The sequence below is a fragment of the Antechinus flavipes genome, chromosome 5, assembly GCF_016432865.1.
Source record: "Antechinus flavipes isolate AdamAnt ecotype Samford, QLD, Australia chromosome 5, AdamAnt_v2, whole genome shotgun sequence".
In the NCBI taxonomy this organism is placed as follows: domain Eukaryota; kingdom Metazoa; phylum Chordata; class Mammalia; order Dasyuromorphia; family Dasyuridae; genus Antechinus; species Antechinus flavipes.
In genome coordinates, this window is record NC_067402.1 from 217,639,641 (window position 1) to 217,654,721 (window position 15,081).

The window sequence follows — 15,081 nt, forward strand, 5'->3', positions numbered from 1 at the left end:
ATCACACGGGTTTGGAATTTCCAATGTAGTAGGTAAAGGGGTGAAAAAGAAAAGGTCCAGAGATAAATAATAAGATTTTAGCATTAAATCTTTAGGATTCCTAATGACCAATTAGTTCACATGTGTGGGGTGAGATGTTCACAAGAAAGCCCAATGATTCCAAACTCTGCCCCTTCGCCATTTCCAGTTACTCCAAATGATTCCAATAACTTCACCCCTGTATCTCTTCCTCAGTCCCTCATCCTCAGTGACAGAGCAAAATCTTTATTTTCAGGAAACAGAAAAATCAAAATAAGTCAATACATTCTATGCCCTATCCCTTTATCCACCTACCCATATTTCTTCCTTTCTTGGGGCTTGAGTGATACATTACATTTGAAGGAAAAGTGAGAGAATCTGTATCCCCAAAGCCATCCCAAATGATTCTAGTAACATCACTCTTGTATTTATTTCTTCCTCACTCCCTCTATCCTCGATGATAGAGCAAAACCTTTATTTTTAGGAAACAGACAAATCGAAATAAATCAATACATTCTATCCCCTGCCCCCTTATCCATCCACCCATACTTCTTCCTTTCTTGGGGTTTGAGTGATACATTATATATGGAGGAAAGTGAGAGAATCTGTATCCCCAGTGGAGAAACAATATGTACTACAAATCTTTCTTAAACTTGACACCATTCCCATCAGTTCCAACCACTCCCAGCCCAGTCCTAGCCCAGTCCTTTCAATTCAGTTGAAGGGCTGAGGGGAGGTATCAGTTCAAAGACAATGCTCAGGAAAGGACTTCATCCATCACAATTTCAGTGGCAAGTTACCCACTCCCAAAAGGTGCAGAGGTCACCAGTCATAGCTCATCTTCATCCAGCTTGGCCAACCTGGCCTGGCAAACAGGAGCTTCAGGTGCAGGAAGGGCCTGAGAAGAGTTAATAAGGTCCAGAAAAGAGATGAAAGTCAAAAGGTAAAAAATTCAAATATTTATCAGAAATCTCTGGCGCTTATTCTCACCTCCTGGTTCTAAACTTCTCTGGCCTCACAGATTCCTCCTATTAGGTACTGTAGACTTAGTAGTCCTATGAATGGCAATCTCTAACCCCTACCAGTCAGATAATTGAGAGAGGGTAGCTTAACATTAAGTCAAATGCTTATTGACTTGACTTGGGGGAAAAAAAGAATAGAAAGGGAAGAGGAAAATGCTGGACAGGAATGAGGGAAAGAGATTTATATAGACAAAAAGGAAAGGGAAAATTACTTCTCATATTCTCATATAATAAAAGATGGGAGCTATAGAGCACTTTATGATTTAAAAATTCATACCCATTGTTTCTTTTAGTTCTTATAGTAATCTTTTTGAGATTGGTGAAGTCAGTCAATCAGCTAGCATTTATTAAGCATCTACTATGTGGCAGGCAGTACTAAGCAATGGGGATAAAAAAATCAAAAACAATCCCCACTCTCAAAGAGCTCATGGCCTAAGTGTCAGTATTATTATTCCAATTTTACAAGTGAAGAAACAAACTCAGCAAGCCAGGATTCTAGGTCCAGGGTGTTTCCCACTATACTCTGCAGCTTCCCATATTGTTTCTCTTCCCAACTCTCCCTCTCCTAATGAGAAATCTCTCAATATTTCCCATACCCCATCACCCATACCTGTTCATTCTGAGGCAGGGAGCATTCAGCTACCCCCACTGGGGGCAGCAACAGGGAAGGAAGGGAGGCATTGATGGGTGTATGTATGCTGACTGGGGCTCGGTCCCCAAGCCGGATTCGTCCAGGGCTTCCCCCCACAGACCCTCCTATCCTTCCCAAGCTGTTAGTCTGGCTCTCCCGTCGCTGGTATTCAATTGGTGACTGCAATGCTGAGATAGGAAGAGGAACAAGGAAGGTGGATTGGAAGTCATACTGGGGCCCTTCCCTGGGATCTCTGCTGTCCAAAACAAAAATTCACACTTTTTTAATAGCATTGTAAGGTTTGCAAAGCTCTATTCATTAGGGATGTTGGCTCCTCCAGGAGCTAAATGGAAGATTCATGTGAGTCTGAGTTTTATAGTCAACTTGATTTTGTAATTTGCATCAGGAGATCAAAAAAAAAAAAATGACTAGAAGTCAGTCATCAGGAACAGAAGTTAGAGATCAGAGATTATCAGGGAATTTGTAGGAAAATACAAGGATGCCCAAGGTGGTTATGGGGATCTCTTACCATTGAGGAAGTTCCTCTGACTTTCCAGGATCTGGGCTATTTGCCGAGTCCAGACCTCACTGATTGCTGCATCTGAAGCCTGTAGAATATAGCGCTGGACACCACCCTCTGGCCCCCTTGAAGTCAGGGTGAATCGGCAGGGATCCCCCTGAGTGTTCTTCTCTAGGCCCAGACAGCTGACCTGAAGCAGTGCATATGGATAGGAAGGAAAACAACTCAGATATTTCTAGAGTTTCCCCAACCTCCCAAGTCCTATTTTCTAAAACTGATCCTATTCCATGCCCTGACAGAGTCTCTAATGAACCCAGAATCTGGAGATCCATTCTCAGGATCCCTCCCACTCTTTACCAGCTCCAGAGTCTCTCCCACCTCCCTAGAGCTCCCACCTCCCATATATCCCAACCTACTCTCCTCACCTTGATACTGTTCTTATAGACATATCCAGGTTGTGTCCCACCCCTGACGCCTCCCCCTAGGGCCTCGCTGAAGATGATGATTTGCTCAAAGAGGAAGACGCGTCTCTCTCGACCCCGGGCAGGGAGCAGCCCTCCAGCTTCAGGTTCTGTAACCCAGAATGTGTCCTGACCCAGAAGCTTCCCCTGGGTGGTCAACTTGCCCTAAGATCAAAAGGGAAACAATCATGATCTTAATTACAAGATTAAAAGGTGAGGACTGTGGTCAGAAAGGGAGAGGAAGGAGAAAGGGAGTGGACTAGAAACCTCTGCCAGCGTGGCTTCATGGGAGCTTCCTGCTCTCCTTCCCCCTCTTTCACATCAAACTTGGGGTCCAATGTAGGGATATGACTCTCTCTACAGAGATCACCAGGCTGTTCCATGCAGGAGGGTCCAACAACATACAAAATTCTTCAACGATTCCACCTCTTTTTCCATACCTCAAAGCCTCGAAGTCGCCCCAGACTCATCATGTCATTGCAGCGCTTCGGCACAAAGCACATGACCTCTACTGCTCTCTGGGACAGGAAAAATTGGAGGGAAATACTTAGAAGTGGAGGGTGAGACAAATTCTACCAGTTCCCTTCCTATCCTTGCTTCTTTCTGTAACTAATTTTCGTAAAGTATTCTCTCCCCAAACTAACTCTTAAATGGGTCCCCACCCAAAGGGAATGGAATTGGTCCACTGAGATCTGGAAAGGAGAGAGGACTGGTTATGGTTAGAAGAGGATGTGAGGTCTCCTTACCTCAAGCTCTTCAGTATTCTTCTTGGCTTTACTATAATATTTGAGGAAATCCTGAAATATGTAGAAGAAACAGAGAAAGGTTCTGAGGCTGGGATCCTGATTTCCAGATTTCCCAGACACTCTGTGAGAGAGCCTGAAGGAAGGACAAGCTGGGTAGAATGTGAGGAGATCTAGAAGGAAGGCCTGTCAGGTGGTGGGAAGGGAGAGTAGGTAGGGCCATGTGGGCAAGAGGCTCTGACCTTAAGTAGCAGCTGGTACTTCATGATCCTCTGGACAGGTTTGATGAGAAGGTCATTAAGTTGAAGACGGTGACCGAGCTGCTGACGGAGTTCCTGAGAGAGAGGCCAGGAGACAGAACTTAATCGGGATCCTATGTTGGACCCTGGCCCACCAGTAACTCTTAAACACTGACCTCAAAGTAACTATCTCCAAATTCAGACATGACATGCTCAGACTTTGGTTTGTTCTGGCAGTAAATAACATACATATGTAGCCTCCTCTCCTGCAGAAATTTGGGGAAATCATGTATGAGATCAACCCTCTAATGTTAATATTTATAGAGACTTAATCCACCCCCCAAATTGAGGTCCAGTAGATACAACCATCTTACATGCTTAATGAAGAGCTGAGCCAGCCAATCAGGATCCTGAAGACATTTCTGTAGTTCTTGAAGGAAGTAACTGGAGGTATGGCCAAGGAAATGGGAAGGAAGTTCAGAATAGGGTCTATTTGATCTTCCCAACCCAAATTTTATGATTTCTTTGATCTGTTTGATTTTCCCTCTCCTTTATTTTTGTTGTTCCCCTTTTTAACACTCCCCTTTTGCTCTTCTATTTTCCTCCACTCCCTATACCCTCGATGCCAACATTCTCACTCTCTGTGCCATTCGTAGATTTGCTGGATATTCCCAAATACAATTCTGTCCCGACCTCGAAGATTTTCAGGGATGCCCTGAGCTGTCATGGTTGCCATGTAGCCCTGGTGGGAGAGCAGAACGTGAGGTATAAGTAGGACAAGAAAATGCTATTGAGAAAGGTACCACTGGAAAGGACCCTGCATGGAGTGGAGACAGGGAGAAGCCTAGTCCTAGAAAAAGGACCCATGCATCTTTTGGAAACTAGTGTAGAGATTTCCAGCTCCAGACAAAAGGAATGGCAGCTGGGCAGGGGTAGGATGGTAGGAGTAGGGAGTATGGGTGGGGTAGAGGAAATTACCTCCACAATCTGCCCCAAGTCCTCCACGTACATTTTCTCTGTTTCCACCAGTTCACTCAAGACAAACCTAGGAAAATAGGAAAGCAACCATCTCAGCAAGTCAATGGACTCTCTTCATTCAGCAACCACCCTTTTCTAAGACTTAGTGATTCCTCTCCATAAAGTGAGAGTGGGGATCTCTCTATGTCCAAGGCAATGTCTGTGGGAGATTCTCTCTAAATGTTTAAAGAGGATCCATTTGGTCATCATTTGAAGTACAAAAATGGCACTTACATACTCCTGTCCAAAGCTCTCTTCTTTTTTTCTTCCTCACTTTCTGTAGTCTGAGAGGGAGTCTCCTCAGGGGGCTGGGAAGTTGTACTTTCCTGAAGGAGTAAGGAAAGGAATGGCTCTCAAGAAAATGATCAGGAAACCTTGACTTTGCTTCAGCATCCACCTTAATACCCTTTTCCTGATACCTGGGTTCTGCCTTCAGGTCCTTCCAATAAAGTGGTCAATAAGGTCAGTTCTGGTAGTTCCTCCCCTGAGGCTAGTGTTGACTCCCGAATCCATCCCTGGGGATCAGAGAGCAGATAGATACAGATCAGCTATAACAAATATGTTCCCTTTTCTGACAGCGGGACTCTAGCCCTTGCCCTCTGCTCAATATTTGATGTTGCCTCATATTCAATGTTCCCACCTGACTCTTCTTGCTCACCTGACATGATCCTGTCTGGTCATTGTCTGTCTCAGTTTCCACACTGAGGCAGTGTTTAGAGTGGTCCAACCACCGCCTCAAGCTACTGACAGGCCCTGGGGGTCCAGGGGAACAGGGACCAGAGCTGAATCCAGAGCTAGGAACAGAAGTGGGGGCCAGGACAGAGGCAACAGAAGCAGAGACACTGCCTTCACTGCCAGCAATGGAATAGGACTCTGGCAGAATGGAAGTGGAGACAATACATGGAAAGCTTAGTTAGGACTTCTAGGAGAAATCACAGAACATTAGCCAATTCTTTCCCCAGTGCCCAAAAACATACTGTCTCCATTTGAGTTGTATAGGAATAAAATTTTTTTATTGGTTTTCACAAAGGGGAAAAAGGGGAGGTAAATATAGTGACTTCCCCTCCCCAATTCAACAAACAGAAACATCCAAGAGAACATTCAGACACTTCGTTCCCCACTCCTAGAGCCCCAGGAATATGTGGGGTTCCCACACATTTTCAGTTTGGCATGGTTTATGGGTGGAGGGGGGACAAACCATCGACTGGAAGTAAGATCTGGGGGTGGCCATCTGCCCTCCATGATGGGTACAGACCATTCCCTGGGAAACAGGGGTGGGGAACAGAGATAAGAACCATCTGCCACTCCTGGGATGACTCCCCTACTTGCTATAAAAAGAAAAAATTTCTGTACTCTCTCATTACCCCCCCCCCAAAAAAAAGCAGTTACTACAATAGACAGAGGAGGGCAAGAAAGGAAGCTTAATATGGTGGGAGATCTGTCACTAGTTCATCGGATTATATGATCAGATATAAAACTAGATTTCTTCTTCATCCCCTTGTCTCTACCCAGACCTGAGTCACATTCGAGACAGCTTAGTTTTGAGTGTGATTGAATGCTTTTTTCCGGGGACAGAGGGGGGGAAATAGTGAGAAGAATTGTACAGGGCCCTAGAAGAAACTTGAACAGGGTGTTTCTCTCCTATCCACCATGTCTCAGAGACACACAAAAACAGACACCGACCCCTCCTTGCCTCTTCCCTTTTTTAATTTGGAATCAAAATATATAGAGCTTGAGATTGTCTTCCAACTCTACTTTTCTGAGAGATGTCTCTAGTTATAGGGTACGAAGAGAAAAGGACCCTGGCTTCCAGGTTCCCCTCCCACACACACATTAATTAGCACCCCTCTTTCAAGGTTTCCACCCCCTCCCCAAATGCTGAGCCCCACACTCACCGCGACCCCCCCGGGAGAAACAGCAGCCGCATTTTGCCAGCACTTTGCGGATCACGTGGGGACAGGCACAACGACCCCCCCGGTGATCCTCCCGCATGGCTTCGGGGCCCCCCCAGACCCCCCACCCGGGCCGGCCATGCAGAGGGAATCACGGGGGGCGGGGCGGGAACGGCTCCAGGCGCACACCCCCCTCCCTCCCACCCAGAGCTGGGCTGGGAGAGGGGGGAGGGAAAGGATTACTGCGGGGATGTCTAAGGGTGGCTAGAAGTCTTATCTGAAGGAGGGACAAGGGATCTGGGGAAGGGACGGCATAGGTCTGGAATGCGGAGTCCGGTGAAGAGGAGCTCCGGAGCCCTATCAGTCCCGGGGTCCGTGCGTCCAAATGTCCGGTCCGGGTGGGGCCTGTGCCGGGATGCGGCTGCAGCTCCAGCTCTGTCTCTGGGGTCGCTTGGGGTTGGGAGGTGGGCTGAGAGAGTAGGATGGGTGCGTGGAAGATGGGGTGGGGGGAAAAGCCTCTGGGTTGGGGTTGGGGGGAGGATATGCGGGGGTGGCAGCGTTGGGAAGATACTGGCGCGGAGCCGGGTCTGGGCCGAGCTGCGAGCTGAATTGCAGGCCGAGCCTCTTTGCAGCCGAGAGGAGGAGTCTGTCTGGTCCTAGCTCCGCCCTCTTTCACTCCATTCCCACTCGAGTTAATCCCCAATTCCCGCCCCAATTCCCCTCTTCCCCCCTCCCCACTGCTTCCCTCAAGTTGGAACTCTATGTCCCCAGCTTCTCCATCCCTCCCTCCACTGCCTCGCCTCCTGATCTCCCTCCTTCTCCCCCCTCCTTCCTTCGCTATCTTCAGAGGGCCGATGTTGGGGGATTTTCGTGACGGGGTCGGTGCCCGCTATTCTCCTCCCCCTCCCCCCCAAACTCCAGGGCGAAGAGCGGGAGTCCGGTGGACAGATAAAGCTTCAGAGGATGTGTGGGTGTGAAGTGAAGGGAGGGAAGCAGGGGTGGGGTCAGTAAGTGGAAATAAACGTGGGGATGGAAAGAAGTGTCATCCTCTAGCCAGACTCTTAATTCTGGGAGGTGCAGACGTAGACAGGTTTTCTCGAGTGGGCTGCGTGTGTGTAGACGTCCTTTTCAGGTGCCCGCCCCTTTCCCTCTAATTCTCCCCCTCCCTTCCCTTCAGTACCCAGGACTCCAGCAGCGGCTAATCACCAATTAAGGAGAACTTCTAGAGCCCTGGGCTGGCGGGGGACCAGGGGTGGGGCGTAGGGGCGGCTACTCCGCCTGGCTAGGGGTATTGAGGCTGGATAGGAGAGAGCTCGGACAAGAAGACATGAAAATGTGGGGTAGTCTGTGCAATTAAATGAGTCTCATGCAAATAAGATGCAAAACATTATGTAAATAAGCAAGGAATGTTGTTCGAATTCACCACTTAGCGCCGAGTACCTCTCTAAACTGTTTTCCCCCACCTAAATCCAGCTTCTTACCAAGTTCCCGAGTCGGTGCGGAGGCCTCAGCTTCCACCTCCCCTCCTTTACCCCATTTCGTACTTTTAGGCTCCGTTTCCCTTTCCCCCAGCCTCAGGAGGCTCCTTTTGGGGAGCTGCAAGGACAGAGGGTCAGTGAGGAACCCCAATTCGCCTACATCTGGCCCTGACACCCCCTTTCCCTGATTGTGACACGGAGCGATCAATATGTGGCTGGGCTAGATTCGGGGCAGATTCCATCCCTTTGGACCTTACTACTTCTATAAGGCTTCACCAGTGACTGCGACTATCAGCTGTTTGGGAGGATGAGACGCGGTGTGTGCAGCCTTTGGTCCCGTTACCCTTAACCCAAGCCCCCAAAGTCCCCTTTCCTTACCCCCTCAGGCTCGGGCAAGGCGCATGCGCGCAGCATGCCTCCCATAGCCCCCAGCATCCGGTCAGTACGGCCCGAAATAGGGCGGTCTGGGGGCTTCATGCTGAACTTAGACCGTGTTCGTAGCTCAGGACGGAGGGGACACCGAGCCTAGGGGCCCTGAGGCGCTGTGTCGGTGAAGCGGCTGCTGCTTGAATCCTCCCCCAATCCTCGAGCTCCGCCCCACTCCCACCCCAACTCAAACCCCAGCAGGACTAGTAGGATTGCCTCTTTTCCCCCAAATCCCACCCCCACTCAATACAAAAAAGTAAAAATACAGACCTAAGTGCTCCAATGTGTTAGGGATCAATCGGTCAACCTTATACCCTCAATTCTACAAAAGTCTAGAGGAATTGGTAAAGGATCCAGGGGTTCTTGATTTCCTTCATTCCCCAGAACATCCCTATTCAGGAACCCTCCTCTCCACTGCCCATCCAAAGTTGTGTTGCATATTTTATTTTTATTAAATCAAAAGCTAGTCTGGTGGCAGTTCCAAACTGGGTAAAGGTAGAGGAATGGAGGAGAAAGACAGACTGACATAAAGACAGACACAAAAAGGGGACAAGATGAGTGTGTAGGGGGGCTTGATGAATACACAGAGCAGGCTCCATTTGGTGTGGGGGTGTTGTATCGGCCCCCAACCCCTCCCCTCGGCTACACACACCCAGAGTTCATTGCCAAGTACAGTTGTGTGTGTGTGTGTGTGGTTGGAATTGGGAGGTAAAGAGACACCCCTCAGTCCTTTTGGGGGGAAGTCTTCTAAGGAGCGAATTTCAGAAAAATCCAAAGTGGATGGGATGGGGTATGAGTACATGGGGCAGTGGGTTCAGGGTATGTACATGGGAGGGGAGAGGGAAGAGAGAGGAAAAAGCATGGATATAAATCTTGTAAGTTAACCCCAAACAAATGGTGAGATCTGAGTAGGGGTAGGGATGAGGGTCACATCACACTGAAGTACATGGTGGAAGTGGGGGACAGAAGAATCAGGAGGCTGTACCCTCCTATCCAAGGCTCCCTCCAAAACATAAAAACCTCCTACGTACTGGAGATAAGATGGAGAGACTAGAGACATCAGTTGACAGGGTGGAGGAGGTAATGAATCCTCCATAGGGGAGGGTGTTTGGGGAAAGGGGGCAAAAGAAGGGAATATCCTTTAATCATCTGTTATGCCCTTGGCTCTCAGTTCCTCTTGCACCCTGGTCAGGTAGGTGGGATCCGGGTACCCAAACCTAGAAACAAATAGATGGAAGAAGAATGTTAAATGTATTATTCCTTTAGTTCCCATGCCCTCCCCTTCCTGTTTACCCTCTAAAAATACCAGACCATGCCTCCTCCTCCCCCTTCCCTCTGTTCAGGTTGTCTCATATCCCAGTGAAGGACAGGTCCAATTCTGCTTAGTTATGTGGACCAAGGTGAATACCCCAAGGACTAGGCTCTGTGTGTGTGTGTGTGTGTGTATGTGTATGTATGCATGCATGTGGAAGAGGCATGGAGAAGTTTAAAAAAAGGGAGATTTATCTAATGGGGATCAGGGATGAGGAACAGGGTGGGGAATCTGGGATTAGGAGAGGGAAACATGTTGTGAAGCTAAAGGAGAGCTAAGTTAAATATAGCAAGGGAAAGGGCCAAGGGGCAGGTATGGGAGAACTACATATTTGGGAAGGTTCCCAGGACAAGGGCTGAGGGCCACACAGTGGCAAAGGGGATCAGGAGAGAGGGGGAAATTGGAGGGATGTCGCACAGCTGGGGTCCCCCAGTGCAGCTGGTCTTGTGGTGGATGTCGTTCCAAGTGATGACATTTGGTCTCCCCGTGGTCATGGAAGTGCCAATGGTGAAGGTGAGACGCTGGTCAAAAGCCTTTCGGAACAGAGTCAGCACCTTGTTGCCCTCGGGGCAGTCTGGGAGGTAGGCCACCCGTGTGGTGCCAGGATACCGAACGCCAGGGTTTGGGTGCTCGGCCTGGGAGGATGGGGGAGTGGTGGGGCAGTCAGTGGATGGACAGCCTAAAGGCCCTTGCTGATGACTAACAGTCATCCTGGTCATCCCTCTGTTGGTGTGCTCCCAGTTCACACATAGGGGAATGTGCTGAAAGATTTCTAGGAAAGGAGATACCCTAGTCATCCATCAGAGGGCTGGTCCCATCAACACTTCTTATATTTGAAAAGTTTTTCCTACTATCTAACTAACCACCCACACTTCAACTGGACATAACTTTCCTTTTGATTGGATTTTAGTTGGATTAAAGAGGGGTTTGTAACCCAGAAAGGTGAGAACTTTAGGCATTAAGTCAGCTCCCAGCCTTTTTCTCCTGATGTATTCAACTTCCTACCAAGGACGTTATTTCTTATCTCTTTCAGCATCCCAGACTGTTCACATTCTTATAGAAACCAAAACTGGACTCCACTTTAGGTATTACTCTCTAACAATGAGGTTCTAAGGATGACTTCTGGACCCTCACCCATCACTCCTTTTCCTACTGTATCCCATTAGCTTTCCTCTTTCATATAATTACAACAAACTAATTATTCCACTTTACTTGTAGCCCTCTAAAATTTGGGGATTCCTTTCTGAAGTCTTCACCTGACCAAACATCCCCCATCCCTTACCAACAATTCACCTCTGTAGCAATTTCTGCACTAATGAACACTTCCAGATTCATCATGTCAGTATTAGCTAGTTCCTTTCCTTATACTTAATGGACTTTTATGTGTGCTGGGAGTAGGGGAGAAAAGAGGGGAGCTGGTTTTGTAAGACCCCCCCACCCCTAGACAACAATGAAAAGGTCATAACTTAGGAAAACACTAAAGCCAAACATATTCAATATCTTAAATCACTGGCCATTTCTTTTCCCTATTGTTATGAAGGAAGGGTGAGTCAAATCAGCTTGGGAGAGGTCAAAAGGGGAAAAAAGAGAGTGATCCTCTTACCCCTTGAACACCAGGTGGGAAGACATACTGGATGACAATGGTTCCGTATTTCTCATAGCTAGGCAGCAGGAGGCTGGCATCCTTGGAGACCAGCATTCGCCCATTCTGGGGCTGGTTGCCCACCAGCTGCCCATAGAAACGACCACACATGGGGCAGGCCTTCTTCACCTGAAGTGCCCGGGTAATGCAGCCTTCACAGAATGAGTGTCGGCACTTTTCCAGTGTCTTGGCATTCTGGATCTCCCCCAAACAAATGGGACAAGTGCTCTCCTGCTCTTCCGCCTCCTCTCGTAGGCGGGGTGGAGGAGGTGGGGGCAAAGGGGGTGGAGGAGGTAAGGGGGCTCTGGCCCCTGGGGGCAGTAATGGAGCAGCCCGGAGAGGAGGGGGCCCTGGGCGGTGCAGCTCTGACTGCTCACCCCCACCCCCCAATGACAGGCAGCCCATCAACTCCCCCTGCCTCTGTGCCTTCTTCAGCTCCTTCTCTGCCTCCTTCAGCAGCCCCTTGAGAGCCTTTCTGGCCAGGTAGAGGCTATTGGGAGGAGCCGGGTGAGGGCCCTGGGGAGCAAGCTGGAGAACATAGATGTCCGATGTCTCTCCATCGATGAGGATGGATATTCGATGTTCATCCCGAAGCCGGGCCAGTCGCCCTGGTGTTTCCTTGCTCAGGAAGTCCCACACTGGCTTTGAGACTGTCACTTTGTTCTTGCAGCTGCCCCCACAGGCCGCCATCCTGGACAGGACGAACGACACTGCCCCAGGATGAAGGGGCTTCAGGATAGGGTCTATTTGCCAAACACCAGTGCCTCCACTCTCAATCCCCGCTACCCACCTGAGGTCAGCATCAGCCCCATTTCAAAGCCCACCTACTACCACCTCTCACCAAAGAATTACATATCTTATTTTACTTTTCAAAGTCCAGCATCCCTTTCACTTTAGTGTATTCTCATTCAAAGTTCTCCCAATAAAGACTAAGATGAAAGATTATATTGCAAGGTAGAGCAAATTGCTTCAAGGTACAATGGCTGGCTCATTTTTATTCAATATCACCCCCACAGTATAGTATCTCTTCTTGGTTTCCCCTCCCCAAAAGGTTACAGGGCAGTCTTTCAGGATAGGAAGTCCAATTGATTTATTACCATTTAAACCAAACATCTAAATCTGGGACTCAGTGAACTTTCCCCATAGTTACACTGATTACCTCCTTCCCTGTCCAGAGGGAAGTCATGTGCCCTGGCAGGAAGGCTTCCGGACTGGCACATCCAGAATTGGCTTTCCATCTCTCTCTCTGTGTCCCTACTTAAGGGCTAGAAATATCTGACCTAGTGGTGATGGTGGTGAACCTCTCTGTCCACTGCTGGGGAGGAAATGAGGGAATTTTCTTGGATACATCCTAATTCAGAGGCCCTATGCATCTGGGAGTGGAAGAATCAGGATTTCTAGAGTCAAGGTTACTGAAAGCACTTAAAAACAAGATCCCTGGAGATGGGAACAATGAGGGATGGGTAGGCAGCAGGTTACTTGGAGGACTGATACCTGGAGAGCCCATGGATGGTGGCAGGAGGAATCCCAGAAGTTCCGCACTCAGCTGGACTTTGGCCTCAACTCTGAGCGAGAACAACAAGGTTATAAGGCAAATTGTGGCCTTCTCTGCCCCTCCCTTTCTCTTCCCTCCCTTCCACAAACCAACAGCACAAGACTTCTCCCTTCCTCTTCCCCAACCCTTGGTATTCAACCCTGTCCAAAAGTTTTGTGAAGACTGAAAGTTCAGTATTCAAACTTCAAATCTCTTTTCATCCCTAACACTAAGCCCTGAAGTCTACAGTGAAAAGGTAAGAAGAGAGAAAAAGGAAGGAATAATTGATTAGAATTGGAAAAGCCGCAAAAGTTTGATCTAAGCCAATTGTCTTAGCTATAGTCCCGCCCCCTGACTCAGTTCACAAAGGCAAGAATTTCCTATTTTCCCTCTCTCCACTATTCCCCAAGATTCCCAAATTGTTACCCTCATGGCCTGCAAATCCTCCCTAAGGTCTAACCTTAATCACTCCTGCTTGCTGGCTGTAGATTTGGACAAAGTGGCAGCAGACTCTACAACCAAAAAATTAAAAATTAAAAAATCCATAGTTCACTCATACTAGTTTAAGACCAGATATGTCACCTCTCCATCTATATATACTATCATGCATGGGGAATATTCATACATGGGTCTAGTTCCTAGAAACTGAGGCATCCCTCAGTCCTCACATGTTTTATTTACTTCCTCTGGTCTCCATCACTCATCCATCTAGGAAGAGAACAGGTCAGAGCTCAGGGTTAAGTTTAAATGGGGGTAGGTCATTGACTCTCTTAGTTGGAAGGGAAGGAGGCCCTGGCTCGGGTCTCAAGCAATCCCCCACCCCCCCCACCCCTTCCGATCCTCCCTCCCGATTCGGAGGCTGTCTACCCCTAGGGGGTCTTAGCCCAAAATCTGGCTAGGGCTTAGCCCTGGATCCCTTTTCAGTGGAGGGCAACACTTACTCAGCTAAGGAAGTTGGGTGAGGGGGTGGGCAGGGTCCGGGGGTCCACGACCTACACCAGGCCAGTCCCACCTCCAGACTGGGGCGGGGTCAATGAAGGTGTCTGGAGTGGGCCCATATCCCTGAGTCTCCATAGACCATTTCCCGTACCCTTCACCCCCTGCTAGGCCGGGCCCCGATTCCTACGGCGCACACACAGACAGATACACACAGGCACTCACGCGCGCACACACACGACCGGGGGCTCCCCTCCCCGACCCCGCAGCTGGCAGGCCCCGTGGAGGCCCCGCAGCACCCTCCCCAACATCCTTCCTCCCCATTCTTCCCGCAACAGAAAGGAAGACGCCCGGCTGTGGAGCGGCGCAGAGGGTGGGCAAGGGTGAGGGTCCCCGGGCTCGAGGGAATGGGTCCGAGGGGCGCCAGCTTGCGCCCGGGGGGCGCTGGGGGGTGGGGGGGCGCCGGGCTCACCTACCTCCCGTCAGCGCCGCCATCGCCGGTCACATGACTGAGGCTGTTGCTGGGATGACGGTCCGGACCTTAGCAACGGGGTTGGGGGGGGAGGGGGAAAGAGGAGGGAGAGGGATGAAGAAGAGGGAATGGAGGTTAGGGAGGAGGGTCCTGGAGGAGGGAAGGCGGGGCCGAGAACAGCGGCCCCCTCCCCCAAATCGGAGGCGACAGTCACCGCCTCTCAGGCCCCACCTCCAATTCCAAAGCGTCCTTCCTGCACCTTCCCAACCCTCTTCCCGTGGGGATACTCCTGGGGGCGGGGGAGTGAGGGAGGGGGAGAGTTACTGGGGAGGGAACGAGGGCAGGGCTGGGAGGTGGGGTAAATAAGGGAAGGAGCCGCAAACCAGCTGAGAGATAAGGGAAGAATTTCCCCTCCCCTTCCCTCCCCGCCCCGTTCACCTGTCCCTCTCCCCATCACCTTCGTCACCTTACCCCGCCCTCTACTATCCTCTTCTTTTTCTTTCCCAATAAATTGCTCAGCTGCCGGTGGGGGTTGGAGGAGACCGGGCAACCTCAGCTTTTTTTGGCCGAAGGGATGGCCTTGGAAACGGCATGGCCTGGGTTCAAATGCCACCTAAGACACTTCCTAGTTGACCCAGAGCGAATCCCTTGGATTTCATTGGCAAAATGAGGAATTTGGGTTAGATGGTCTCAAAGATGCCTGCCAGCTCTCTAGCCTAGATTTCAGATCGGGTGGAG

At 49.6% G+C, this 15,081-nt stretch overlaps 2 protein-coding genes across 5 annotated transcripts; both read right to left on the minus strand.

Annotated features, from left to right (window-relative positions):
• Positions 1-222: 222 nt before the first annotated feature.
• Positions 223-8,589, minus strand: ARHGEF25 (Rho guanine nucleotide exchange factor 25). Of its 3 annotated transcripts, XM_051962760.1 has the most exons (16): positions 8,400-8,589; positions 8,025-8,139; positions 5,310-5,524; positions 5,071-5,166; positions 4,886-4,977; positions 4,613-4,679; positions 4,273-4,376; positions 4,009-4,078; positions 3,811-3,900; positions 3,638-3,730; positions 3,399-3,449; positions 3,093-3,170; positions 2,617-2,817; positions 2,201-2,381; positions 1,651-1,859; positions 223-916 (listed from the first exon to the last, which is right to left on the minus strand). In XM_051962760.1, exons 1-16 carry the CDS (start codon positions 8,496-8,498, stop codon positions 848-850), a joined length of 1,830 nt encoding a protein of 609 aa, XP_051818720.1. In that variant the 5' UTR covers positions 8,499-8,589; the 3' UTR covers positions 223-847. The 3 variants fall into 3 exon arrangements, with proteins under 3 accessions (XP_051818720.1, XP_051818721.1, XP_051818722.1); XM_051962761.1 differs by lacking the exons at positions 8,025-8,139; positions 8,400-8,589 and adding an exon at positions 6,547-7,230; XM_051962762.1 differs by lacking the exons at positions 5,310-5,524; positions 8,025-8,139 and having other exon boundaries at positions 8,400-8,585.
• Positions 8,590-8,875: 286 nt separating this feature from the next.
• Positions 8,876-14,812, minus strand: DTX3 (deltex E3 ubiquitin ligase 3). 2 transcript variants are annotated; one of them, XM_051962072.1, is made up of 6 exons: positions 14,575-14,812; positions 14,348-14,411; positions 12,896-12,966; positions 11,363-12,111; positions 10,177-10,394; positions 8,876-9,664 (listed from the first exon to the last, which is right to left on the minus strand). In XM_051962072.1, exons 1-6 carry the CDS (start codon positions 14,795-14,797, stop codon positions 9,589-9,591), a joined length of 1,401 nt encoding a protein of 466 aa, XP_051818032.1. In that variant the 5' UTR covers positions 14,798-14,812; the 3' UTR covers positions 8,876-9,588. The 2 variants fall into 2 exon arrangements, with proteins under 2 accessions (XP_051818032.1, XP_051818031.1); XM_051962071.1 differs by having other exon boundaries at positions 9,571-10,394.
• Positions 14,813-15,081: the final 269 nt, after the last annotated feature.

Coding starts and splice junctions, on each gene's coding strand:
- ARHGEF25 (XM_051962760.1), bottom strand. CDS start 8,498: ATGAAGCCCCCAGACCGCCCTATTTCGGGCCGTACTGACCGGATGCTG. Junction 4,680..4,885: donor AGAGCTTTGGACAGGAGTAT/GTAAGTGCCATT, acceptor CTATTTTCCTAG/GTTTGTCTTGAGTGAACTGG. Junction 917..1,650: donor CCCTGCCTCAGAATGAACAG/GTATGGGTGATG, acceptor AACTCTTCTCAG/GCCCTTCCTGCACCTGAAGC.
- DTX3 (XM_051962071.1), bottom strand. CDS start 14,797: ATGGGGAGAGGGACAGGTGAACGGGGCGGGGAGGGAAGGGGAGGGGAA. Junction 14,412..14,574: donor AGGACGCTTTGGAATTGGAG/GTGGGGCCTGAG, acceptor CCCGTTGCTAAG/GTCCGGACCGTCATCCCAGC. Junction 10,395..11,362: donor TCCCACCTGGTGTTCAAGGG/GTAAGAGGATCA, acceptor CCATCCTCCCAG/GCCGAGCACCCAAACCCTGG.